The sequence below is a fragment of the Rana temporaria genome, chromosome 2 (assembly GCF_905171775.1).
Source record: "Rana temporaria chromosome 2, aRanTem1.1, whole genome shotgun sequence".
In the NCBI taxonomy this organism is placed as follows: domain Eukaryota; kingdom Metazoa; phylum Chordata; class Amphibia; order Anura; family Ranidae; genus Rana; species Rana temporaria.
The window spans coordinates 19,195,038-19,221,910 of NC_053490.1; the positions used below are offsets into that span (position 1 = coordinate 19,195,038).

The 26,873-nt window shown below is 46.9% G+C and overlaps 1 protein-coding gene across 1 annotated transcript in view; it reads right to left on the reverse strand.

The window, feature by feature from the left end:
- The window catches only part of P4HA3 (prolyl 4-hydroxylase subunit alpha 3), a 131,538-nt gene that overhangs the window by 28,296 nt on the left and 76,369 nt on the right, over positions 1-26,873 (reverse strand). Inside the window, exon 5 of the mRNA XM_040339943.1 lies at positions 1,936-1,987. Within this exon, the coding sequence (XP_040195877.1) occupies positions 1,936-1,987 (52 nt within the window). The remainder of the gene's footprint in view (positions 1-1,935; positions 1,988-26,873) is intronic.

A 26,873-nucleotide genomic window follows, 5' to 3' on the forward strand; every position in this document is an offset into this window, starting at 1 on the left:
AGGGGGTGCCAGTATACTGTACAATAAAGGAGACACTGGGGTGCAGGGGGTGCCAGTATACTGTACAATAAAGTAGACAATGGGGTGCGGGGGGTGCCAGTATACTGTACAATAAAGGAGACAATGGGGTGCAGGGGGTGCCAGTATACTGTACAATAAAGGAGACAATGGGGTGCAGGGGGTGCCAGTATACTGTACAATAAAGGAGACAATGGGGTGCAGGGGGTGCCAGTATACTGTACAATAACGGAGACAATGGGGTGCCAGAACTCTATAATGTAAAATAAAGGAGACAATGGGGTGCAGGGGGTTCCAGGACTGTATGCTGTACAATAAAGGAGACAGTGGGATATAGGGGGTGCCAGAACTGTATAATGTACAATAAAGGAGATAATGGGATATAGTGGGTGCCAGGACTATATAATGTACAATAAAGGAGACAATGGGGCGCAGGAGGTGCCAGGGCTGTATAATGTACAATAAAGGAGACAATGGGGTGCAGGGGGTGCCAGGACTGTATAATGTACAATAAAGGAGACAATGGTGTGCAGGCGGTGCCAGGACTGTGTAATGTACAATAAAGGAGACAATGGGGTGCAGGGGGTGCCAGGACTGTATAATGTACAATAAAGATGACAAGGGGGTGCCAGGACTGTATAATGTACAATAAAGGAGACAATTGGGTGCAGGGGGTGCCAGGACTGTGTAATGTACAATAAAGGAGACAATGGGGTGCAGGGGGTGCCAGGACTGTGTAATGTACAATAAAGGAGACAATGGGTTGCAGGGGGTGCCAGGACTGTATAATGTACAATAAAGATGACAAGGGGGTGCCAGGACTGTATAATGTACAATAAAGGAGACAATTGGGTGCAGGGGGTGCCAGGACTGTGTAATGTACAATAAAGGAGACAATGGGGTGCAGGGGGTGCCAGGACTGTGTAATGTACAATAAAGGAGACAATGGGTTGCAGGGGGTGCCAGGGCTGTATACTGTACAATAAAGGAGACAATGGTGTGCAGGAGGTGCCAGGGCAGTATACTGTACAATAAAGGAGACAATGGGGTGCAGGGGGTGCCAGGACTGTGTAATGTACAATAAAGGAGACAATGGGGTGCAGGGGGTGCCAGGACTGTGTAATGTACAATAAAGGAGACACTGGGTTGCAGGGGGTGCCAGGCTGTATAATGTACAATAAAGGAGACAATGGGGTGCAGGAGGTGCCAGGACTGTATACTGTACAATAAAGGAGACAATGGGGTGCAGGGGGTGCCAGGACTGTATACTGTACAATAAAGGAGACAATGGGGTGCAGGAGGTGCCAGGGCTGTATAATGTACAATAAAGATGACAATGGGGTGCAGGGGGTTCCAGGACTGTGTAATGTACAATAAAGGAGACAATGGGGTGAAGGGGGTGCCAGGACTGTATGATGTACCATAAAGGAGACAATTGGGTGCCAGAACTGTATTCTGCACAATAAAGCATACAATGGGGTGCAGGGGTGCCAGGACTGTATGCTGTACAATAAGGGAGACAATGGGGTGCCAGAACTGTATTCTGTACAATAAAGCATACAATGGGGTGCAGGGGGTGCCAGGACTGTATGCTGTACAATAATGGAGACAATGGGGTGCCAGAACTGTATTCTGTACAATAAAGCATACAATGGGGTGCAGGAGGTGCCAGGGCTGTATGATGTACCATAAAGGAGACAATGGGGTGCCAGAACTGTATAATGTACAATAAAGGAGACAATGGGGTGCCAGAACTGTATTCTGTACAATAAAGCATACAATTGAGTGCAGGGGTGCCAGGACTGTATACTGTACAATAAGGGAGACAATGGGGTGCCAGAACTGTATGCTATACAGTCAGGGAAATAATGAGGTGTGTAATACAGAAGAGAGGGGTGACGTTTGTTGGTTACATACCATACAGCAGACATTCTCTGGAGAGATCCAGTGCCTGAGATACATTTCCTGCCTGGAAGAAATACACAGAGATAAAACACACTTCTAATACGCCAACATGCACCTTTATATAAATAATGGAATACAGAATAGACTATGACAGAGCACTGTGGGCTTTATAAAGAGAGCAGGAGCTGTTTACTTTTGGACCCTTTCTCTCTAATAAACTAGATCAGTGTTTCATTCTCGACTCCAGTCCTCAAAGCGCCCCAACAGGTCATGTTTTCAGGATTTCCCTCAGATGAAACAGCTGTGGTAATTACTAAGGCAGTGAAATCGATCAAATCACCTGTGCAAAATAATGGGAAGCCTGAAAACATGACCTGTTGGGGTGTCTTGAGGACTGCAGTTGAGCCACACTGATTATTATTATTATTAAACAGGATTTATATAGCGCCAACAGTTTGCGCAGCGCTTTACATCAGGGAAGACAGTACAGTCACAATACAAATCTATACAGGAGGGATCAGAGGGCACTGATCTAGATAACTAAAGATTAGGGTTGTCCCGATACCACTTTTTTAGGACCGAGTACAAGTACCGATACTTTTTTTCAAGTAGTCGCCGATACCGAATACCGATACTTTTTTTAAATGTCATGTGACCGTTTTCAAACCACAATACAGACTAAGGATATTTTCTTTAGAATTATGAAGAACTGGTACATCATGGTGTGGGGCTGTTTTTTAGCATACGGTACTGGAAAACTACATATCATTGAAGGAGTGATCACTGCCAGTGCCACCTATCAGTGCAGCTCATCGGTGCCAGTGCCCAAAAGTGCAGCTAGCCAGTGCCACCTATCAGTGCAGATCAGTGCCCATTAGTGCATCAGTGCAGGGAGGCAGCTTATTAGTGCATCTCATCAGTGCCACCCAATCAATGCCAGTGCCACCTATCAGTGCCATCCATTTATGAGTGCTATTCAATCAATGCCAGTGCCACCTATAAGTGCCATCCAATGGCACTGCAGCTGCCTGGACGCGTGGATTTATTATATAGCGGTCGTCGGCCGGCCGCCGGGCCCTGGTGAGAGAATTAAGTTTGGGCCTATATTATGATGGGGGCCTGGAGCTGCAGCTCCATCAGCCCCACGGTTAATCCGGCCCTGCCTCTATGCACCGCTCGATGTCACAAACAATAAAAAAAAAAAAAGTATTCTATTTTGGTATCGGGAGTATTTGCACGAGTACGAGTACTAGCGCAAATACTCGGTATCGGTCCCGATACCGATACTGGTATCGGTATCGGGACAACCCTACTAAAGATATCCGATTGTCCTACAAGCCTGAAAAATGCAGTTTATAAACAATTTCTCTATCATCTCTATCTCACCGCTAAAGAGCTGTAAATGTTTCTAAACTCATCTTGAGCTACAGAGGTCTATTAACAGACCGTTCTAAGCTAATCAGTTAGGATTGGGTTGATAGAAACGTGAAATGAAGCCTGGAGTTTGATATAAAAATATTCAATATTTACCTGATTTAGAAATAATAACACTGAGAATAATAATAAAAAACTGAAATCCAGGTAGATGTAAAATACACAAATTAATCGGTATCCATTGTTAAATGTATTATACAAGCATCTGAATGTGACCTGGTATCCGCCTCTTACAGTCCCTGTACTGCAGGGCTGGAGTGTGAGTGGAAAAAGCAGTACAAGGTGCCAATCAGTTTGTGTGCTGACAAGAGGCATGCTGATAGGAGGATAGAGCAAAGTAACAGAGCTTATCACTCTACTGCTTCTCCTTTCACTGTCCAGTTACAGGCTGAGGACAGGTCCAGGATTACCTGGGCTCAGAGGTAGTGGGTTGAATCTAAATGAGAACCTCTAGTGGCAGAGAAAAGGACTGCATGAGTAATCTCTGGGTAGGTGAATATTGTAGCAAAAGGTGTTTTAATTATTTTGTCTTTTGTAGGGCTATTCTTTTTTTTTTTATTATTATTGTTTTTAGCTGGAGGTTCACAATACTTTTAATCCTGGCCATAATAAATGACGATAAAATATATACACAGCCGCTATACTCTCCCTCTTATGTCCTGTGGTTACAATGCACAGTTCTTGAAAAAACACAATACACCTCCTTTACATGTATGAAACATTAGACATAAAATTTCCTTTTTGGTACAACCCCCTCTGATTATTTCAATGAAGGAGACAATGGGGTGCAGGGGATGCCAGGACTGTATACTATACATTGAAGGAGACAAAGGGGTGCAGGGGATGCCAAGACTGTATAATAAAGCAGACAATGGGATGCAGGGGATGCCAGGACTGTATAATAAAGGAGACAATGGGATGCAGGGGATGCCAGGACTGTATAATAAAGGAGACAATGGGATGCAGGGGATGACAGGACTGTATAATAAATGAGACAATGGGATGCCAGGACTGTATAATAAAGGAGACAATGGGATGCAGGGGATGCCAAGACTGTATAATGTGCAATGAAACAGACAATGGAGTTCAGGGGATGCCAGGACTGTATAGTGTATGTCACAAAGAAGGAGACAAAGGGGTGCAGGGGATGCCAGGATTGTATACTGTATGTCACAAAGAAGGAGACAAAGGGGTGCAGGGGATGCCAGGATTGTATACTGTATGTCACAAAGAAGGAGACAAAGGGGTGCAGGGGATGCCAGGACTGTATAATAAAGGAGACAATGGGATGCAGGGGATGCCAGGACTGTATAATGTACAATAATGGAGACAAAGGGGTACAAGGAATGCTAGGACTATATACGTTAGGGTGACCACGTGTCCCGAATTCTGCAGGTCTGTCCCGGGCAGCTTCACTCTGGGACAATACAGTGTCCCGGAATGAAACTGACACAGGTCCCAGCATGAACCCCTCAGAGCTGAAGATGTGACCCCCCCGCCCCCAAATAGTGAAGAACTACAGGTCCCAGCATAGATCTGTGAAATCTATAGGATCACACTCTAGATCTCACAGGTTCATGCTGGGAGTTTCAGATTTGTGTGTGTGTGTGTGTGTGTGTGTGTCACACCCTTATATATCAGGGGTTCATGCTGGGACAGGTAGTCCTTTACTTTGGGGGGTGTGACCCCCTGTGAAATCTATGGGATCACACCCTTACATCTCAGGGGTTCATGCTGGGTGTTGTAGTCCAATTTGAGGGGGGTCACATCTTTAGATATTATGTGACCCACAAAAGTAAAGGACTAGAGGTCCTACCAAGAACCCCTCAGAGCTGAAGATGTGACCCCCCCCCCAACCAGTGAAGAACTACAGGTCCCAGGATGAACCAGTGAAATCTATGGGGCCACAAAAAAAAGGTATAAAAAAATTATCTTTTTTTAGGAAGGGGGGTGGGGGTGTCCCTAAATGGCAGTTTGGAAATGTGGTCACCCTAATAAATGGTACAATGAAGGAGACAAATGTGGGGGGTGCCAGGACTGTATACTGTACAATAAAGCAGACAGTGGGGTGCAGGGGATGCCAGGACTGTATACGTTATGAAGAAGGAGGCAATGGGGTGGGCATGCCAGGCAGGGCCGTCTTAATAGCATCATGGGCCCCGGGGCAAAGTAATGCTCTGGGGCCCCTACAATAATGACAGTGCAGGTCATCAGACATAAAGTAGGTAGGAGGCAGACTGCCTCCCCTTTGCATCTATCACTCTCAGTGCCATCATGGGGCCCCCAATTACGGGGCATCGTGGGCTCAGGGACCAGCTGCTTTGGGGACAGTGCAGGGGCCCCCCCATCCAGCTAGGGCCCCTGGGCAGTGCCCAGGTGTGCCCTCTCATTAAGACAGCCCTGATGCCAGGTATTTACTGTACAATGAAGCCAACAATGGGGTGCAGGGGATGCCAAGACTTTATACTTTATAATAAAGGTGATAATGGGGTGCAGGGGATGCCAGGCATTTATACTGTTCATTTTTCTTTTGTTGTTTTTGGCTGAAGGTTTGCTTTCAAAATAAAAATACTTTTAGTTCCAACCATAATAAATAAAGATAAAGGGGCAGATCCACAAAGATCTGCCCCGGCGCATCGTATCTGAGATACGCTACGCCGCCGTACCTTACCTGGCTTTGGTTCGAATCCATAAAGATTTTGCGCCGTAAGTTACGACGGCGTAGTGTATCTCAAGCGGCGTAACGGCGCGGAATTCAAGTTGGGCGGGTGGGGGGCGTGTTTCATTTAAATGAAGCACGTCCCCGCGCCGAACGAACTGTGCATGCACCGTCCCTAAATTTCCCGCCGTGCATTGCGCAAAATGACGTCGCAAGGACGTTATTGTTTAGACTTGGATGTAAATTACGTCCATCCCGCGATTCACGGAGGACTTACGCAAACAAAAACAAAAAAATTCGAATTAAACGCGGGAACGACGGCCATACTTAACACGAAGTCTAATTATACCCTGCAAAACAGCAGCTTTAACTATACGCCGGAAAAAGCCGACTAGAGATGATGTAAGAGAATGCAACGGCTGCGCGTACGTTCGTGGATCGTCGGAAATAGCTAATTTGCATACTCGACGCGGAAAACGGCGAGAACTCCACCCAGCGGAGTATTGCATCTAAGATCCAAAGGCGTACACCTGTCGGATCTAACCCAGATGCCGTCGTATCTTGGTTTGAGGATTCAAACTAAAGATACAACGCGGGTAATTTGAAAGTACGCCGGCGTATCAGTAGATACGCCGGCGTACTCTCTTTGTGGATCTGCCCCAAAGTATATACACAACCACAATACTCTCCCTAAGAGGGGAGTCCCTCTTAACCACTTAAGCCCCGGACCTTTATATGGTAAAGGACCGGCCAGTTTTTTGCGATTCAGCACTGCGTCGCTTTAACTGACAATTGCGCGGTCGTGCGACGTGGCTCCCAAACAAAATTGATGTCCCTTTTTTCCCACAAATAGAGCTTTCTTTTGGTGGTATTTGATCACCTCTGCGGTTTTTATTTTTTGCGCTATAAACAAAAATAGAGCGACAATTTTGAAAAAAATTCAATATTTTTTACTTTTTGCTATAATAAATATCCCCCAAAAACATATAAAAAAAAACTTTTTTTTTCCTCAGTTTAGGCCGATACGTATTCTTCTACCTATTTTTGGTAAAAAATCGCAAAAAGCGTTTATCAATTGGTTTGCGCAAAAATTTATAGTGTTTACAAAATAGGGGATAGTTTTATTGCATTTTTATAAAAAATAATTTTTTTACTACTAATGGCGGCGATCAGCGATTTTTTTTTTCGTGACCGCGACATTATGGCGGACACATCGGACAATTTTGACACATTTTTGGGACCATTGTCATTTTCACAGCAAAAGTGCTATAAAAATGCATTGTTTACTGTGAAAATGACAATTGCAGTTGGAGTTAACCACTAGGGGGCGCTGTAGGGGTTATGTGTGACCTCATATGTGTTTCTAACTGTCGGGGGGCGGGGCTGGACGCGTGACGTCATTGATCGTGTTTCCCTATATCAGGGAACACACGATCAATGACGCCGCCACAGTGAAGAACGGGGGAAGCTGTGTTTACACTCAGCTCTCCCCGTTCTTCAGCTCCGGGGACCGATCGCGGGACTCCGGCGGCGATCGGGTCCCGCGGCCGCGGAGCTTCGGACCGTGTCGCGGGCGCGCGCCCGCGACCCACGTACAGGTACGTGCTTGTGCCCAGCCGTGCCATTCTGCCGACGTATATCTGCAGGAGGCGGTCCTTAAGTGGTTAAAGGGGTTGTAAAGGTAAACGTTTTTTTTTTTTTACCTTAATGAATTCTATGCATTAAGGTGAAAAAAACATCTGTGGATTAGCGGCCCCCCGTTTACTTACCTGACCCCTCGAGAGTCCCGCGCCGTGAACACGCAGGCTTCTCGGCTGGCTTCTCGGCTCATTCATTGGTTGATTGAAAGCAGCACAGCCATTGGCTCGCACTGCTGTCAATCACATCCAATGATGCCGTGGGGTGGGGCCGAGTGATACGGCTGTATCACTGGAGCGCGCCCGCAAGAACTAACCACCATGCGAGCTCCCATGAAGGTGGCGAGTTCTTGCAGGGGAGGAGCCGAGACAGCCGCCGAGGGACCCCAGAAGAGGAGGTTCGGGGCAACTCTGTGCAAAACGAGCTGCACAGTGGAGACGAGTATAACATGTTTGTTATTTTTTATTTTTTTGTATCTTTATTGTTCCTTTAACTGGTTAACGCCCGCCGCATGTATATGTACGTCCACAGAATGGCACGTACAGGCATATGGGCGTACATGTACGTCCCCGCCTTTCCCGGGGTCGGGGGTCCGATCGGCACCCCCCCCCCGCTACATGCGGCGGGCGGATTCCCTCGGGGAGCGATCCGGGACGACGGCGCGGCTATTCGTTTCTAACCGCCCCCTCGCGATCGCTCCCTGGAGATGAAGAACGGGGAGAGCCGTATGTAAACACGGCTTCCCCGTGCTTCACTGTGGCGGCTGTATCGATCGTGTGATCCCTTATATAGGGAGACTCGATCGATGACGTCAGTCCTACAGCCACACCCCCTACAGTTGTAAACACACACTAGGTGAACCCTAACTCCTACAGCGCCCCCTGTGGTTAACTCCCAAACTGCAACTGTCATTTTCACAATAAACAATGCAATTTAAATGCATTTTTTGCTGTGAAAATGACAATGGTCCCAAAAATGTGTCAAAATTGTCCGAAGTGTCCGCCATAATGTCGCAGGCACAAAAAAAATCGCTGATCGCCGCCATTAGTAGTAAAAAAAAAAAAAATAATAAAACTATCCCCTATTTTGTAAACGCTATAAATTTTGCGCAAACCAATCGATAAACGCTTATTGCGATTTTTTTTTACCAAAAATAGGTAGAAGAATACGTATCGGCCTAAACTGTTATATATATTTTTGGGGGATATTTATTATGGCAAAAAGTAAAAAATATTGAATTTTTTTCAAAATTGTCGCTCTATTTTTGTTTATAGCGCAAAAAATAAAAACCGCAGAGGTGATCAAATACCACCAAAAGAAAGCTCTATTTGTGGGGAATAAAAGGACGCCAATTTTGTTTGGGAGCCACGGCGCACGACCGCGCAATTGTCTGTTAAAGCGACGCAGTGCCGAATCGCAAAACCTGGCCTGGGCATTTAGCAACAAAATGGTCCGGGGCTTAAGTGGTTAATTCCTGTGGTTACAATGCACAGTTCTTGAAAAACCACAATACATCTTCTTTACATGTACGAAACCTTAGACATAGAATTCCCTTCCTTGTGCAGCCCCCTCTGATTATTCTAGCAGAAGGCCCTCACATAACCCCCCCCTCCCCCCCTTACGCCCCCCTCGCCCTCTCCTAACTCACCCGCCTTCCATTGAACTCCTATTCCTGAGTCACGTATTAAACTGTCAAGCAGCGGAGGACTCCATGGGCCAGATTCTCATACATTCGCGCTGCTCCTGGGCAGCGGAATATATGAGATCTACGTTACACCGCCGCAGGTCTACAGGTTTACATCCTGATTCTCAGAACACTTACCTGTAAACTTGCGGCGGTGTAGCGTTAGATTGCTCGTCGCAAGCCCGCCCAATTCAAATGGGGCGGGCACCATTTAAATTAGGCGCGCTCCCGCGCCGAGCGTACTGCGCATGCTCCGTCGGGTAAATTACCCGACGTGCATTGCGCTAAATGACGTCGCCCCGACGTCATTTGCCTAGATGTATACGTAAATGGCGTCCAGCGCCATTCACGGACATCTTACGCAAACGACGTAATTTATATTGAATTCGACGCGGGAACGACGGCCATCGTTAACATTGGTTGCGCCTGCTAATTAGCAGGGGCAACCTTACGCGTCGGGTACGCTACGCAAACGACGTTAATTCGCTGCGTCGACCTCGCGTATGTTCGGGAATCGCCGTACTTACCTCATTTGCATAGACGACGGGGAAAAGCGACGATGCGACACCTAGCGGCGGGAAAAAAAAATACATTTAAGATCTGACAGCGTAACAGCCTTACGCATGTCAGATCTAATGGGTACCTATGCGCAACTGATTCTGAGAATCAGTCGCATAGATACCCGGGGCCAGATGAGGTGTTACGACGGCGCTAATGGTGTTGCGCCCTCGTAACGCCTTTGAGAATCTGGCCCCATGTTTTTAATATGAGAGGTGTGAGTGATTGGAACGGACTCTCGGGACCTTCCTCTGGTGATTTACCGTTTCCTGCTTCACCAGAAAGAAAACCTCAAATGGATGAACCAGGAGACAGAAATATAACATTTGGACCGTGCAAATACATTTTATTTTCTTTGATATTTATCATTTTTTTTATATATATATATATATATATATATATATATATACTGTATATATATATATATATATAGCTTTACACCAACTTTAACCACTTCCATACAGGGCACCTACGCACCTACCTGCCCAAGCCAATTTTCAGCCTTCAGCGCTGTCGCATTTTGAATGACAATTGCGCGGTCATGCTACACTGTACCCAAACAATTTTTTTTTTATAATTTTGTTCCCAAAAATAGAGCTTTCTTTTGGTGGCATTTGATCACCTCTGCGATTTTTTATTTTTTGCACAACTAAAAAAAAGACCCGAAAATTTTGAAAAAAATAACGGGCTGGATTCAGGTAGAATTGCGCATTATTTACGGAGGCGCGGGGCAACGTTTTTGCCCTGCGCCCCCTGCAAATTTGCTGCGCTGCCCTTGATTCACGGAGCAGTAGCTCCGTAAATTGCGTGGGCGCGCCGGCAAAATGCCCGGCGCAAGCGCGCGCAATTTAAATGATCCCGTAGGGGGCGGGAATCATTTAAATTAGGCACGTTCTCGCGCCGATCGTAGAGCGCATGCTCCGTCGGGAAACTTTCCCGACGTGCATTGCAGCAAATGACGTCGCAAGGACGTCATTTGCTTCAAAGTGAACGTGAATGGCGTCCAGCGCCATTCACGATTCACTTACGCAAGCTACGTAAAATTAAAATTTCGCGACGCGGGAACGACGGGTATACGTAACATTGGCTGCCCCCTAATAGCAGGGGCAGCCTTACGCGAAAACCGCCGTACGGAAACAACGTAAATTGCGTACGCAGAGCTCGGGCAACGTTGTGAATCGGCGTTAGTATGCAATTTGCATACTATACGCTGAGCACAACGGGAACGCCACCTAGCGGCCATCGCAAGAATGCAGCCTAAGATATGCGGGCATAAGAGCCTTATGCCACGCATTTCTTAGGCTGCAATCGGCGTAACAAGGTTCCTGAATCAGGAGCATTCGTTACGCCGGGGCAAGTAAGCAATTGCGCTGTGTAACCTATGGTTACACAGGCGCAATTGCTTCTTGAATCCAGGCCAACATTTTTATTTTTTTCTGTACATTTTTTTTTGTAAATAAGTACGTTTTCTTCTTTAATTACGGGCACTGATATGGCGGCACTGATGGGCACCGATGAGGTGGCAATGATAGGTGGTGCTGGTATGCGGCACTGATGGGCACTCATAGCTGGCACTGATGGCCGGGTACTTATGGGTGGCACAGATGGGCACTGATAGGTGGGTACTGGGCATGGATGGGCACTGAGGGGTGGCACTGATAGACACTGAGGTGTGGCACTGATGGACACTGAGGGGTGGCACTGATGGCATTGCTGGGCATCACTTGTTTATCCCATATTGTGCCAGTCAGTGCCCATGTTTCCAGTCAGTGCCACCCCTCGTGGGCACTGATTGGCATCTATTCTCATTTTCTTAATGGGTTTTTTTTGCCCCCTTCCCTGGTGGTCCTGGCGGCTTCCCTGGTGGTCCAGTGTAGGCATCCAAGGGGGAGCTGCGCTGATAAACAATCAGCGCGAACCCCCCCTGTCAGGAGAGCCACCGATCTACTCGCGTCTATCAGAAGCGAGTGAGGAAGAGCCGATCAAAGGCTTTTCCTGTTTACATCGTGATCGGCCATGATTGGACACGGCTGATCACATGGTAAAGAGCCTCCGCCGGAGGCTCTTTACCGAGATCGGAGATGCAGGGTGTCAGACTGACACCCCGCTTCACCGATTGCCACGATGCGCGCCCCCATGGGCGCGCGCCGGCATGTTATCCTGCTGGACGTCATTAGACGTCCAGTCAGGATAACACAACCATTTCCCGGACACCAATATACTATTGACCGGGCTGGAAGTGGTTAAAGTGATTGTAAAAAAAAAAAAAAAAAACCTGCAAGACAAAGGCATAATGAGCTTGTATGCATAGCATACTAGCTCATTATGAATTACTTACCTAAGATCGAAGCCCCCCGCAGTGGTCCTCGTACCCCCTTCGGCCGGCGACATCTCTTCCGGGGGTTACTTCCGGGTACCGCGGCTCCGGCGCTGTGATTGGACGGAGCATGCGCGCGGGAGCCGCAGGTAACGGCACACTGACTGAAGCAACGACCGTGCGTACGCTCCATCAGACAATTGTTGGCTGAATTAACGACAACAAATGTTCATGCTCACCAACTGTCTGGCAATAAATCTGTTACGTCTGTTTATCCGATCATGTGTACGCAAGTCCGTCCAACTAAAATCCAAAGTACAAACACGCATGCTCAGAACCAATGCAAAACACCCGACAACATTAGCAGAAGTTGCCCAAAAGGTGGCGGTAAAGAGCTGAAAAACCACGTGGTTTGGTGAATGTTGGCTGAAAATGTTGTGCCGTGTGTATGCAGAACAAGTTCACTCCCAACGCCCTTCAGACCAAGTCCGATCGTATGTATGAGGCTTAATGCCTTGTACGCACGATCGGAATTTCCAATGAAAAAAGTCAGACGGAATTTTTTCATCGGATATTCCGACCGTGTGTTTGCCCCATCTGAGTTTTTCCTTCGGAAGTTCCGACGGACTTAGAAAGAGAACATGTTGGGCAAGATCCACAAAAATGGGTGTATATTTAGGCGGGCGTAGCGCATCTCATATGCGCTACGCCGCCGTAAATCAGAGTGGCTCGTAGGGTATCCACAAAGAACTTGCTCCCATATGCGGGCCGGCGTAACGTAAATCTGCCGGCGTAAGCCCGCGTAATTCAAAGTAGGCTTGGAGTGGGCGTGTTGTATGGTAATCTGGTATGACCCCACGTAATTGACGCTTTTTACGAACGGCGCATTCGCCGTCAGTGGACGTATCCCAGTGCGCATGCGCGAAATCACGTTGCAAATAGTCAATGCTTTCGACGTGAACTTAACTTACGCAAAGCCCTATTCGCGAACGATTTACGCAAACAACGAAGAATTCAAACGCTGTCCCGACGTCCATACCTGACATTGCGTACGCCTCATAGAGGCAGGGGTAACGTTACGCCGAAAAAAGCCTTCTGTAAACGACGTAAAAAAATGCGCCGGGCGGACGTACGTTTGAGAACCGGCGTATCTAGCTAATTTGCATACTCATACTCATACGGAAATCAACGGAAGCGCCACCTAGCGGCCAGCGTAAATATGCACCTAGGATCCGACGGCGTACTAAGACGTACGCCTGTCGGATCTAGCCCAGCTTCAGGCGTATCTTGTTTTGTGGATACAAAACAAAGATACGATGGCGCATCCTAGAACTTACGCGGCGTATCAATAGATACGCCGCCGTAAGTTCTTTGTGGATCTGGGCCGTTCTCTTTTTTTCTGGTGGAAATTCTGTTTGTCTGTAGGGAACTCCGACAGAGAAAAAAACACGCATGCTCAGAATCAAGTCAACGCATGCTCGGAAGCATTGAACTTAATTTTTCTCGGCTCGTCGTAGTGTTGTACGTCACCGCATTCTTGACGGTCGGAATTTGGTGTGACTGTGTGTATGCAAAACAGCTTGAACGGAATTCCGTCTGAAAAATCTGTCGGAGTTTATCCTGACGGAAATTCCGATCGTGTGTACGGGGCATAAGAGTCCTAAAAAACATTTCACAAAATGATTGAACAGTCCGCAGTTCACCGGAAAAGGATGTTTTTTTCTTTCTTCCCCAACGAAAATTGTATTTCAATGTAATAAATTGTAGGCTATATATCTAGAGACTGAACAAAAAGGATTTGGCCTCGTTAAATAAAAATGCTTCTCTGTGCTTCCCACACTGCAAGCCAGATCTGAGGTTGTGAGAGAATATTAATTCCACATTCTGGGGCTAAGCGCCTAGTGCCAACTGCTGATTGGCTGATCCTTATTCCAGCAAGCGGTTGGGGAAGAAGTAATTAGATCTGTAACATCCAACAGCTCTGTAAATGTCAGGTATGGTCACGCTCTACTGCACATAATCTAAGATGATATGAAGGATTCATGGAATGCAGACTTTTAGGCTGTATGTATAGCAATGGGTAAGTAAGGCTTTCTCGATTTGGGGTTCACATCATCCCTCTATGGTGATTGATGAATAAAGAACGATCGGTGGGACACTAAGACACATGCTGCTGAAGTAGGGTGACCACGTGTCCCGGATTGCCCGGGACAGTGCCGCATTTTGCAGGTCTGTCCCAGGCACCTTCAATCCAGGACAATACAGTGTCCCGGAAGGAAAATGACACAGCCACCCCCAAAAAAGGCCGCCACATCACCGCTTTTTTTTTTTTAACTTCATAACTTTTTATTGTTGTTTGCATAACAAAAGTAAATATAAAAAAAAAAGCAGTACACCAGGGTTTGACAAATTTGCTTGGAATCTAGGAGCCAGCTAAAAAAGTTAGGAGCCAGAAAACGCACCCCGTCCCGACGAGCTTGGGCGCAGAAGCGAACACATACGTGAGCAGCGCCCGCATATGTAAACGGTGTTCAAACCACACATGTGAGGTATCGCCGCGATTGGTAGAGCGAGAGCAATAATTCTAGCTCCTCTGTAACTTAAAACATGCAACCTGTAGATTTTTTTAAACGTCGCCTATGAAGATTTTAAAGGGTAAAAGTTTGTCGGCATTCCACGAGCGGCCGCAATTTTGAAGCGTGACATGTTGGGTATGAATTTACTCGGCATAATATAAAAAAAAAATGGGGATAACTTTACTGTTGTCTTATTTTTTAATTAAAAAAAGTGTAATTTTTTACAAAAAAAAAACTGCGCTTGTAAGACCGCTGCGCAAATACGGCGTGACAGAAAGTATTGCAACGATCGCCATTTTATTCTCTAGGGTGTCAGGATAAAAAATATATATAATGTTTGGGGGTTCTAATTAGAGGGAAGAAGATGGCAGTGAAAATAGTGAAAAATGACATTAGAATTGCTGTTTAACTTGTAATGCTTAACTTGTAATACTAACAGCCACCACCAGGTGGCGCCAGCTCACATCTGGTGGTAATAACTTGTAATACCAACGGCCACCACCAGATGGCGCCAGCTCACCTTCCAAGCCAAGTCGCCAGGACACTATTTCTAGTCGACCTGGCGACCGGGATTTGTCGAGCCCTGCAGTACACCAATGTGCATAACATATTGAATACACAACCATAGTTTTTTTTATTTTTCCCTTTTTCCCCCTATTCCCTTCTACCCCTTTCTAATTCTTTATATCATTGTGAAGCGTGAAAAAACCTCTCGGTTGCAGATTGTCTTCCCTCATTTCCTCCCACCCCCTTACCCACCCCTCTAACCCTCATCCACCCACCCCCCCCTCCCTTCCCGCACACCATAAGTCAGTTTTTGAAGTTGATATACTTTGTTAATTAACATTCAGGGCTCGACAAATCCCGGTCGCCAGGTCGCCATGGCGACTAGAAATAGTGTCTTGGCGACTTGGCTTGGAAGGTGGGCAAAACCTTTTGTGAGCTGTCACCATCTGGTGGTGAGCCGTTGGTATTACAAGTTGTTACCACCAGATGTGAGCTGGCGCCATCTGGTGGTGAGCCGTTGGTATTACAAGTTATTACCACCAGATGTGAGCTGGCGCCATCTGGTGGTGGCCGTTGGTATTACAAGTTAAGCATTACAAGTTAAAGAGCATGACTAGGGCAGCCGGATAACTTACCGCACCAACCAATACAAGCATATACCCCTTAACATTAAACCTTTCCCAATAATCACACTGACACCTGCTGGATTTAAAATGGCCTGGTAGGCCTTTATTAACAAATACAAAAACTGTGTATATATATATATATATATATATATATACACAATCATATACATATATATATCACCCAACTTTAAATATTTAACCTATTCCTCAATTGTTAAACCTTTTAACCATACCTTGGTTGTCAGTCCCCCTGACAACCCCTGATCACTCTTTTGGGCCTGTGGTACCCTCTTAGCTAACGACATGTCCCCAGTCGCGACTACCGACTCGAAGACCTAGCTGACCACAGACCCACCCACTTCTCCCCTGGTGGTCCAGACTGACACCAGACCACCAAGGCAGACACCATCCCTGTAACTATGCCCCCCCACCGTTTTTACCTAACCACCGTCTATTTCTACCAAACGGCAGGGGAACCCACCGCCATCCTGTACTGTCAAAACCACCTAACTCCTATAATTAGGGCGGGAGGGTGGGACTTCTCTCCTTGCTTCTTCCCCCGGACTGACGATGCCCCTCCTCCAGCATTGCCTAGCTAACTCTCCTCCCCCTCTCCTCACCTTCTCCAATAGTTGTTTTCCTGTGTCCTTCTAACCACCCCCTCTAACTTTAACCCTTTCTTCCCTAAGTTCCCTACACCCTGTCATGCTGTCCTCCGCCTCCATTGCATTGCAGCTACGAACTTGTCTATTCTAATGTAATTTTTCACTATTTTTCACTGCCATCTTCTTCCCTCTAATTAGAACCCCCAAACATTATATATATTTTTTATCCTAACACCCTAGAGAATGAAATGGCGATCGTTTCAATACTTTCTGTCACGCCGTATTTGCGCAGCGGTCTTACAAGCGCACTTTTTTGTGAAAAAATTACACTTTTTTTAATTAAAAAATAAGACAACAGTAAAGTTATCCCCATTTTTTTTTTATATTATGAAAGATAATGTTACGCCGAGTAAATTCATACCCAACATGTCACGCTTCAAAATTGCGTCCGCTTGTGGAATGCCGACAAACTTTTACCCTTTAAAATCTTTATAGGCAACGTTTAAAAAAATCTACAGGTTGCATGTTTTGAGTTACAGAGGAGGTCTAGGGCTAGAATGATTGCTCTCGCTCTACCAATCGCGGCGATACCTCACATGTGTGGTTTGCACACCGTTTACATATGCGGGCGTTGCTCACGTATGTGTTCGCTTCTGCGCGCAAGCTCGTCGGGACGGGGTGCGTTTTCTGGCTCCTAACTTTTTTAGCTGGCTCCTAGATTCCAAGCAAATTTGTCAAACCCTGAACATTTCCCTAAGAAGGGATGCCTGATAGCGTGTTAAGATATGTACTAAATTTGAGGGCCGACTACCATCATCTTATATAGGACATCCTGTTTCGTCTCGCCAAGGTTTCCACATCCTCACAAACTTTCTGTAGTTGCCCTGTCTGGTAAGTGTCACTCTCTCACTCCAAACCATTAAGTTAATGGTTTCAACCCAAGATTTGGTAGTGGGTGGCGTCTGGGCCTGCCACCTCCACGCAATTAACTTCCTTGCCTGGAAGAGGCATCTCAGTACACATCACCGCTTTACTCACTGACAGTACTTGTCCTGGCCGGGAATGCCTAAAGGAGCACAGTTCCCGCCCCCTGCTTGTGATTGGAGAGATCATAAATCCCGCCTCTTGTGTCCAATCACTGTGCTGCGATTCGTTACAGCACAAGCTGATTTTTGGGAAGGGAGGGTGTCCCTGAATGGTAGTTTGGAAATGTGGTCACCCTATCGCAGCCACAGATTCAGTTCACAGAATGGCTGGGGGGCAGAGACTAGAGGTCACCTGACTGGTGAGGAATGTGAAGTGGGAGGGGCTGGAGGTGACCCTATCTCCTTATTTCGGCATAGGTGTCACTGCTACGAGACACCACAAAGTCAGAGACACAGTGAGTAACACTACCTGTGATTATAGTTGCCATTAAAAGCCCCCACTACAGTTCTCAGATCAGCAGATGACCTTGATCAAGAGCACCAAAGTTAGCTGATGAGAACCCCCGCTGCACTGCCACTCATCCCATACCCCCCACCAAAAAGTAAGAGAACGAATAAAAAATAAAGAATGTATGAAAAGAGGGGGAGGAACACAGAAAAAGGGAGAAAAAGAATACGAGAAAGAACAAGAAAGACGGCTAGAGAGCGAGGGATGAAAAAAAAAAGAAATGAGGATAGAGAGAGATAAAAGGGGAAAAAAAGAAGAACAAAGAGAAAGAGTGGTACATCCTAAAATGTACCATAAGGGGTTTTAATACTGTACGAGTGGAAGAGACTCAGGGAGCGATAAATGTCTGTGGGTTGGGGGAGCAAATTACTTGTCTTGGGTGCCGACAACCCACGCTACAAAAATAATTTTACTGTTATGGGTCCCCACAACTTGGGAAATTTTATCAAGGGGCCACGGCACTAGACGGTTGAGAACCACTGCTGAATAACAATAGGTAAGTAAGGCTTTCTCGATTTGGGGTTCACATCATCCCTCTATGGTGATTGATGAATAAAGAACGATCGGTGGGACACTAAGACACTTATACACATGCTGCTGAAGTAGGGTGACCACGTGTCCCGGATTGCCCGGGACAGTGCCGCATTTTGCAGGTCTGTCCCGGCACCTTCAATCCAGGACAATACAGTGTCCCGGAAAGGAAACTGACACAGCCACCCCCAAAAAAGGCCGCCACATCACCGCTTTACTCACTGACAGTACTTGCCCTGGCCGGGAATGCCTAAAGGAGCACAGTTCCCGCCCCCTGCTTGTGAGAGATCATAAATCCCGCCTCTTGTGTTCAATCACTGTGCTGCGATTCGTTACAACACAAGCTAACTGTAACAGAATGGGCCGTGACACCCAGAGACTTTGGAAGGATGGGGGGTACTCCTGTGCCAGCGCCACTAATGACTCTTGGGTCTAGGGTCACCCTGTGCCCCTTTTGGGCATAGGGTGACTGGGAAATATTAATTATAAATTACATGAGATGGGACATTACTGATAATTCATGTATTGCAGGAGATCTGGACATATTACAGGTGTCTTCATTCTGACCCCCAACCGGTCAATAAGAGTGTCTCCTTCAATGCTAATACTGTTTTGTGTGAAAAGTCTATTGATGATAGAGGTGTTGTGAGTTAGCAGTCTAAAGGTCAGATGTCTCCTTTCAGGGGTAGGGAATTAGCATGTCAATTATGTTTAGTAAAGGAATGTGTATTATGCAGGTGAATCACTTATATGCGGAGACAGGCTGTCTGGATAATGACTAATAATCAACTCAACTGAATGTCATTGTCTAAGGCCCCATACACACGATAGAATCTATCCGCAGATAAATCCCATCGAATGGGTTTCAGCGGATAGATTCTATGGTGTGTACACTCCGGCGTATATTTATCCGCGGATATTTCCGAATTCCAGCAGATAAATATTTTGTTGTTTGTCGACATGCACAGAATATCTATCTGCTGGAATCGGATCCCACGGATGGATCCGCTCGTCTGTACAGACTCACCGGATCCATCCGTCCAAAGGGATTCCCCGCACGCGTCGTAATGATTTGACGCATGCGTGGAATTCCTTATATGACAGCGTCGCGCCCGTCGCCGCGTCATAATCGCGGCGACGGCGCGACACGTCATCGCCAGAGGATTTCGGCGCGGATTTCAATGCGATGGTGTGTACACGCCATCGCATAGAAATCTGCTGAAATCCTCGAGAGGATTTATCCGCGGATACGGTCCGCTGGACCGTATCCGCGGATAAATCCTCTCGTGTATATGGGGCCGAAGATAGTGTGTATTGAAGTGCCGTGTGGGTGGAGTTGATTCATTGTTCATTTGGTTTCTAAAACTGTATATAAGAAAGCTAAGTTACCATTAAAAGTGTTCATACATTTTGAAACCAGTACCAGAGCTGTGTGAGTCTCGGTTATTCTGGGGAATGGAATGGATCGTGTCTGTTGGATGGTTGGAGTGTCATGGTGGATGGAATGGGAATATCGTAAACGGCGGTGACCGTTACACTAACTTATTGGGAAGGGGGTGTCCCTGAATGGTAGTTTGGAAATGTGGTCACCCTATGCTGAAGGCATCAAAAGCGAAAAATGTCTGTCAGCAGTTCACTGGCATCCAGGCTTGTTCGGCAGTTAGGAATTATTTTGCCTCCAAATTACAGGAGCCAGACTCTGCTGAGTAAGGAAGTCAGGATACGGTGTGTGGGGTAAGGGTACAGTGGTGGTCAGTCTAGTTTCCCGAGTTGGTCACTAGATGTTGGAAACCCTGTAGTGTACAAGGTCCAAGGCATGTGAAGGTGTGATCTTATCTAGGTTCTGGGATGGAAGGGGAGGTGCAGGACTAATGGGACTACTCACATCCCTTTGGTATGGGTTGTAGGACTCTGGCAGGCCTCCATAGGTATGGGCTGCTCAAGGACTCAGCTGCCATTGCTGCTTTTCTCTGTTTGTAACTAAAGAATATGCCGTCACCATTGGGATATCTGGAAGGATGTATTTATTTATGTAAGTCAACTGTGATCTAGTAAAGAGTTAAAAGGTATTTGTTGTTTGGACACTTACTTCTTCTAACCTCGAAATGGGAACATTATCTAAATTTTAAAAAAAGGTGCTGGGTGAGGCTGCTATTGGGGTCCATTGCTGTATGGCCCGAGGAAGGTATGAAATGGGCTGCTGATGTTGCTGTTTAGGCCAGGTTAGGGGCCCAGGAAGAATTCTACAGTGCCTTGAAAAAGTATTCATACCCCTTGACATTTTCCACATTTTGTCATGTTACAACCAAAAACATAAATGTATTTTATTGGGATTTTATGTGATGGACCAACACAGAGTGGCACACAATTGTGAAGTGGAAGGAAAATGATAAATGGTTTTCCAATTTTTTTTACAAATAAATGTAGCACTACCCCCGGTTTGATTTGGGTGGCACGTTACCTCTGTCTTCTCGCCGTCTAGGGTACTGGACGAGAGCTGTAACAAAGTCAATGTCCACACGACAGGTATCTCTTCTGTGCTTTTACTACCCAGCCAGGAAAAAACAATAGAAGTAGGAATAGGTGAAGGGACAGAAGAAATTGAGGATTCAGTGTTAACTGGTACGGGAAACAGTCCTGCTCCCAAAGACAAACCTCTTCGCCACTCCAGCCAGAGTAGGCACAGTGCACCTGGATAGGCCTCTCCCACCAGCCCAGCAGCCAGAGTGCCACTCGGAAACCTTAGGTTAAAGTCTCTGCCACAGACAAAGGTGGAGGCAACCTCGGTCCAAAATCCTTCTCAACTGGATTCAGCACCCGGATCTCCCTCAAACCGTTTTAGTTGCATCAGGAACTGATAGGCGACCATCGTCCAGCCTCTCAGGTACGAAGTGTCCTTCGATGAGTAGATAGGCCTCTCCCGTGACACCAGCCTCATGCTCGGTGTCCCCCAGACAGGTTCTCCATCGCCGGCTTCCTCCACTTTGGATGGACAGCACAGGACCACTTGCAAATATGTAGACTCAGTCTGCTTTCTGAGCCTACGAGGTAGATTAATGCTCTGGACCAACGTGGTCCCAGGGCCTAGAACACTGCAACACACACATACCCCGGCCAGGAGGGCCACACACGGGGGTGGTGGAATGACTGCCCAGGTGAAAGGCGGCAGGGTGGCGATCCCGAACCAGGGTGGCGACCCCGAACCAATGGTGTCTGCCCCCTAAATTCCCCTCCCCAGCATGCACAGCAGGGCAATCAACCCTCCTGATTGGCTGCTGAGGAGAAATATCCACACGACCCTGACTCTACTGCTGCCACCTACCGCCCGGGGGTACCTGAAGTCCCCAGACAGGAGGATAGGCACACAGTACAACCAGAGCTGGAACAGAGGCCTTAAATTTAGCCAAATAAACCTAGTCAGAGTCAGTTAACCCTCTGACCCCCTTCTAAATTTACATCAGCACCTGCTATAAAAATTGCCAGGCGCTACATAAATATGTGAAAAGTGTGGGGGGTACATTTGTATAGCGCCTCCCTGAGTCAATACTTTGTAGAACCCCCTTTCTCTGCAATTACAGTTGCAAGTCTGTTTGGGGATGTCTCTACCAGCTTTGCACATCTAGAGAGGGCCATTTTTGCCCATTTCTCTTTGAAAATATCTCAAGCTCTGTCAGATTGGATGGAGAGCGTCTGTGAACAGCAATTTTCAAGTCTTGCACAGATTCTCAATGGGATTTAAGTCTGGACTGTGACTGGGCCATTCTAACACATGAATAGAGAAAAGGGAAACTGCCGCTCCAGGTGAGTGCACTCAGCAATCAGTGTCCTCTCAGAAGCGTGGGTGCAGGCAATGCATGGAACAAAGACTGGAGAAAAAGATTGGACAGCCGCACTTCCATGAAATTCTTAAAATGTTGCCTTTAATGGTAAAAAACGGAAACAGCACTACAAGTCACAGCAGACAGTGGGGTGGATAGCTGACGCGTTTCACACTGGGGTATCAGCGCTTAGTCATAGCTAAAACAAAAATGATACACAACTGAAATATATACACACTTAAACCAAACCTGAACCAGTCATGTGATCCACCTTCACCTGTGGCCAACCATCGCTATTGAGCAGGGATGGTAAAAAAACAATCAATGGTGACCACCTGGGAGGCTGGATCACAGCAGTGGTGAAGTATAACACACATATATGTAACTAAGCGCTGATACCCCAGTGTGAAACGCGTCAGCTATCCACCCCACTGTCTGCTGTGACTTGTAGTGCTGTTTCCGTTTTTTACCATTAAAGGCAACATTTTAAGAATTTCGTGGAAGTGCGGCTGTCCAATCTTTTTCTCCATTCTAACACATGAATAGGCTTTAAATCTAAACCATTCCAGTGTAGCTCTGGCTGTATGTTTAGGGTCATTGTTCTGCTGGAAGGTGAACCTCTGCCCCAGTCTCGAGTCTTTTGCAGAGATTTTCTAAAATTGCCCTGTATTTGGCTCCATCCATCTTCCCATCAACTCTGACCAGCTTTCCTGTCCCTGCTGAAAAAAAGCATCCCCACAACCTGATGCGACCACCACTATGTTTCACGGTGGGGATGGTTTGTTCAATAGGAAGACTACAACCCTGCAACAGACAGTAAAAAGATCATTTGTGTCATGCTGCTGGGACCAATCAAATAGGAGGTCAATCAGACACAGCTCAAGGAACCCCTGAAAACCTTTGTAGGAACCCTATATTCCATGAAACCCTGGTTGAGAATGGCTGCACTAATCAATGACACTGGAAATTTTTGCTCCCACGGACCACCAACAGTGAGGCATTTGGTTTTTCTTGAACTGACCAATGAAGCTGTGCATTTTTACTCCCGCTGACCATTTTGCCAAATACTGGCCCTACTGAGACTGTCTGAGGCACGACGTTGGGAACAAAGCAATGTACTAAAGTGTAATAATAACTCTAGAGTGTCCTAATTTATTTCAGCAACAACAAAGAATATGAGAAAAATGTGATTCATCAGAAAAAAATCGAAGACATTTTTAGCTACAGAAATTCCTCCCCTGACACATGTCCAATATTTAACATGTGGCTGCCAGACCCTGCCGTTGAGGATGATTTAAATTCTTTTCATTACAGAGATCATATACAACATCTCTATTGAATTCAGGAGTGTACCTTCAAGCCATTGTGCCTAGCGAGCTGACATCTTTACTCCAGACTTGCTGCTGGCTATTTAAAGGAACCTATCACAATGGGTGGTGCCAGTTGAGGTGGCCATCTGGTACGAAGAGTAGTGTCCTCACCCTCCTCTGGGAAGTCTAGCTAGTTCTGAGGCCTGGTACATCGCTACTGCCCCAGTACTAGCATTCCCCTATTCCTGCCCCAGTACTAGCATTCCCCTATTCCTGCCCCAGTACCAGCATGCCCAATTCCTGACCCCACTACTAGCACCGGAGGTGAGAAAAAAATGAAAAAGATCTAATGCCCTGGAGATTTGGCAAGGTGGATCTTATTATGTTCAAAGTGGTGTTAATCAACTGTTAAAAGTGGTCCAAAAGAACTTTTACCAGTTTATTATATCCCGATTGCACGTGAACCACCCCCAGGCACGGACTGGCCATTGGGACTACCGGGAGTTTCCCGGTGGGCCGATGGCTCAGTGGGCCGGTCAGGTGCAGTCCTCGAGCCGCTCCTCTCTGACAGTGAGTAATCGCGATTTCACTCCTGTCAAGAGAAGAAGCAGCCGTCACTTGCTGGAGTGAGTATTAGCCTTTCTGCTCCCTCCCGCCCTATAGGGGGAGATAGACAGCCGGCAGACTTTCCTTCCTCTCTCTCCTTATCACTTATCACATGACTGGAGGGAGGAACAATGCTGCCTTTCTGGAGAGCTGTGAATGAGTACATGTGGGAGGGGGAGGAGAGGGGGGCACGCTGATTCAAGGGGGGTACACACTGATGGGGGACACCCTGGTGCAATGGGGGACACTCTGATGCAAGGGGGAAACTCCGATGAGGGACACTCTAATGCAATGGGGGACACTCTGATGCAAGGGGGGCTCTCTGATGTAAGGGGAGACACTCTGATGCAAAGGGGGCTCTCTGGTACAAGGGGGGACACTGATGTAAGGGGGGACACTCTAATGCAAGAGGGGCACTCTGATGCAAGGGGGAACACTCTGATGTAAGGGGGGACACTAATGCAAAGGGGGCTCTCTGGTGCAAGGGGGGACACTCTGATGCAAGGGGGGCACTTTGATGTAAGGGGGACTCTCTGATGCAAGGGGGGACACTGAAGGGGAACACTAATGCAAGGGGGACTCTCTGCAAGGGGGATCTCTGATGCAAGGGGGGGACTCTGATGCAAGGGGGACTCTGATGGGGGACACTCTGATGCAAGAAAAACTCTGATGGGGGACACTCTGATACAAGGGGGGCTCTGATGATTTTAATTTATTTATTTTTGGCCGGAACACCGCTTTAAAGCGGAGTTCCGTCTAAAACAAAAATATTAAAAGTCAGCAGCTACACATACTGCAGCTGCTGACTTTTAATATATGGACGGTTACCTGTCCTGGGTGCCCGCGATGTCACCCGAAGTCGATCTTTTCTCTCGGCTCTCGGGTGAAGGCGCCGCCATCTTGGGTAAGGGAATCAGGAAGTGAAGCCTTGAGGCTTCACTTCCTGGTTCCCTACTGCGCATGCGCGATCCCCCTGGTCCCTGCTGTCTTCTGGGACCTGTGTGTCTCCCAGAAGACAGCAGGGGGGGGATGGAGTAGGCACCGGAAGTGGTGTAGGTCACCGCAGTAATCTAATCTATCCCCCTGAAAAGGTGCCAAATGTGACACCGGAGGGGGGGGGGGGGATTCCAAAAAGCAGAAATTGAATTTTTGGGTGGGACTCCATTTTAAAGCGGATGTGCCATGGGGAAAAAATATTAAAAGCCAGCAGATACAAATACTGCAGCTGCTGACTTTTAATATTAGGACACTTACCTGTCCTGGAGTCCAGCGCTGATCGCAGCAGAGCACGAGCGATCGCTCGTCTCTCTGCTGCTCCCCCCGCCATCCACGCTGAGGGAACCAGGAAGTGAAGCGCTGCGGCTTCACTGCCCGGTTCCCTACGGCGCATGCGCGAGTCGCGCTGCGCCCTCCGATTGGCTCACACGCTGTGTGCTGGGAGCCGAGTGTTCCCAGCACACAACGGGCGACAGACGGGAAGTCAGAAAAACCCATCTTTTGCCCGTAGCGTGTGGCCGGAAGTGGGTGCAAATACCTTTCTTTAGACAGGTATCTGCACTCCCCTCCCCCCTGAAAGGTGTCAAATGTGACACCGGAGGGGGGGAGGGTTCCGATCAGCGGGACTTCACTTTAGGGTGGAGAACCGCTTCAAGTAAGCAAGAGAGGTTAGCTTTACTCATTGCAGAGCAATTGGTGTGGCTCTGCAGGGGGCGTGTTGAATCCCCTCCGCTACAAAATTGCTATCCTCACAGTAAAAGCAGTGGTCCTTTAGCTGCAGGTTATTGGCAGGGAAGCCATTTTGTAAAAGATTTGGTTAGATTTTTGTTTGAACATTCACATGGAAATTCAGAAAAACTTCTTGTCAGAACTTGCCATCATTGAGTCAACTCATTTCATTTGAAAGCTCCTAAAATGTTGTACAGACCTGCTGTTTGAATAGAATTGCAATCATTTCAAACAGGTTTTTACCACTTGTCCACCGGGCCTATTTTGGCACTTCTCTCCTTCATGTAAAAATCTAATTTTTTTTTCTAGAAAATTAATCAGAACCCCCAAACATTATATATTTTTTTAGCAGACACCCTAGGGAATAAAATAACGGTCATTGCAACTTTTTTTCTCGCACATTGTTTGTGCAATCATTTTTCAAATGCCTTTTTTTGGGGGAAAAAAACGGTTTCATGAATTAAAAATTAACAAAACAGTAGAGTTAGCCCAAATTTTTTTGTATAATGTGAAAGATGATGGTACGCCGAGTAAATAGATACCTAACATGTCACGCTTTAAAACTGCGCACACTCATGGAATGGCGCCAAACTTCGGTACTTAAAAATCTCCATAGGTGACGCTTTAACATTTTTTACAGGTTACTATTTTCGAGTTACAGAGGAGGTCTAGTGCTAGAATTGTTGCACACGCTCTAACGCACGCGACGATACCTCACATGTGGGGTTTGAACGGCGTTTACATATGTGGGCGGGACTTGCATGCGTGTTCGCTTCTGCGCGTGAGATAACGGGGACAGGGCTGCTGTTAGAAATCACAGTGGGCCCCCGTACAGCCTACCTGACAGGGCCCCCCAAAAATATATTAAAACAATATTTTCACAAACAAAATACACTAAAATCATTATTAGCAGACGCAAACA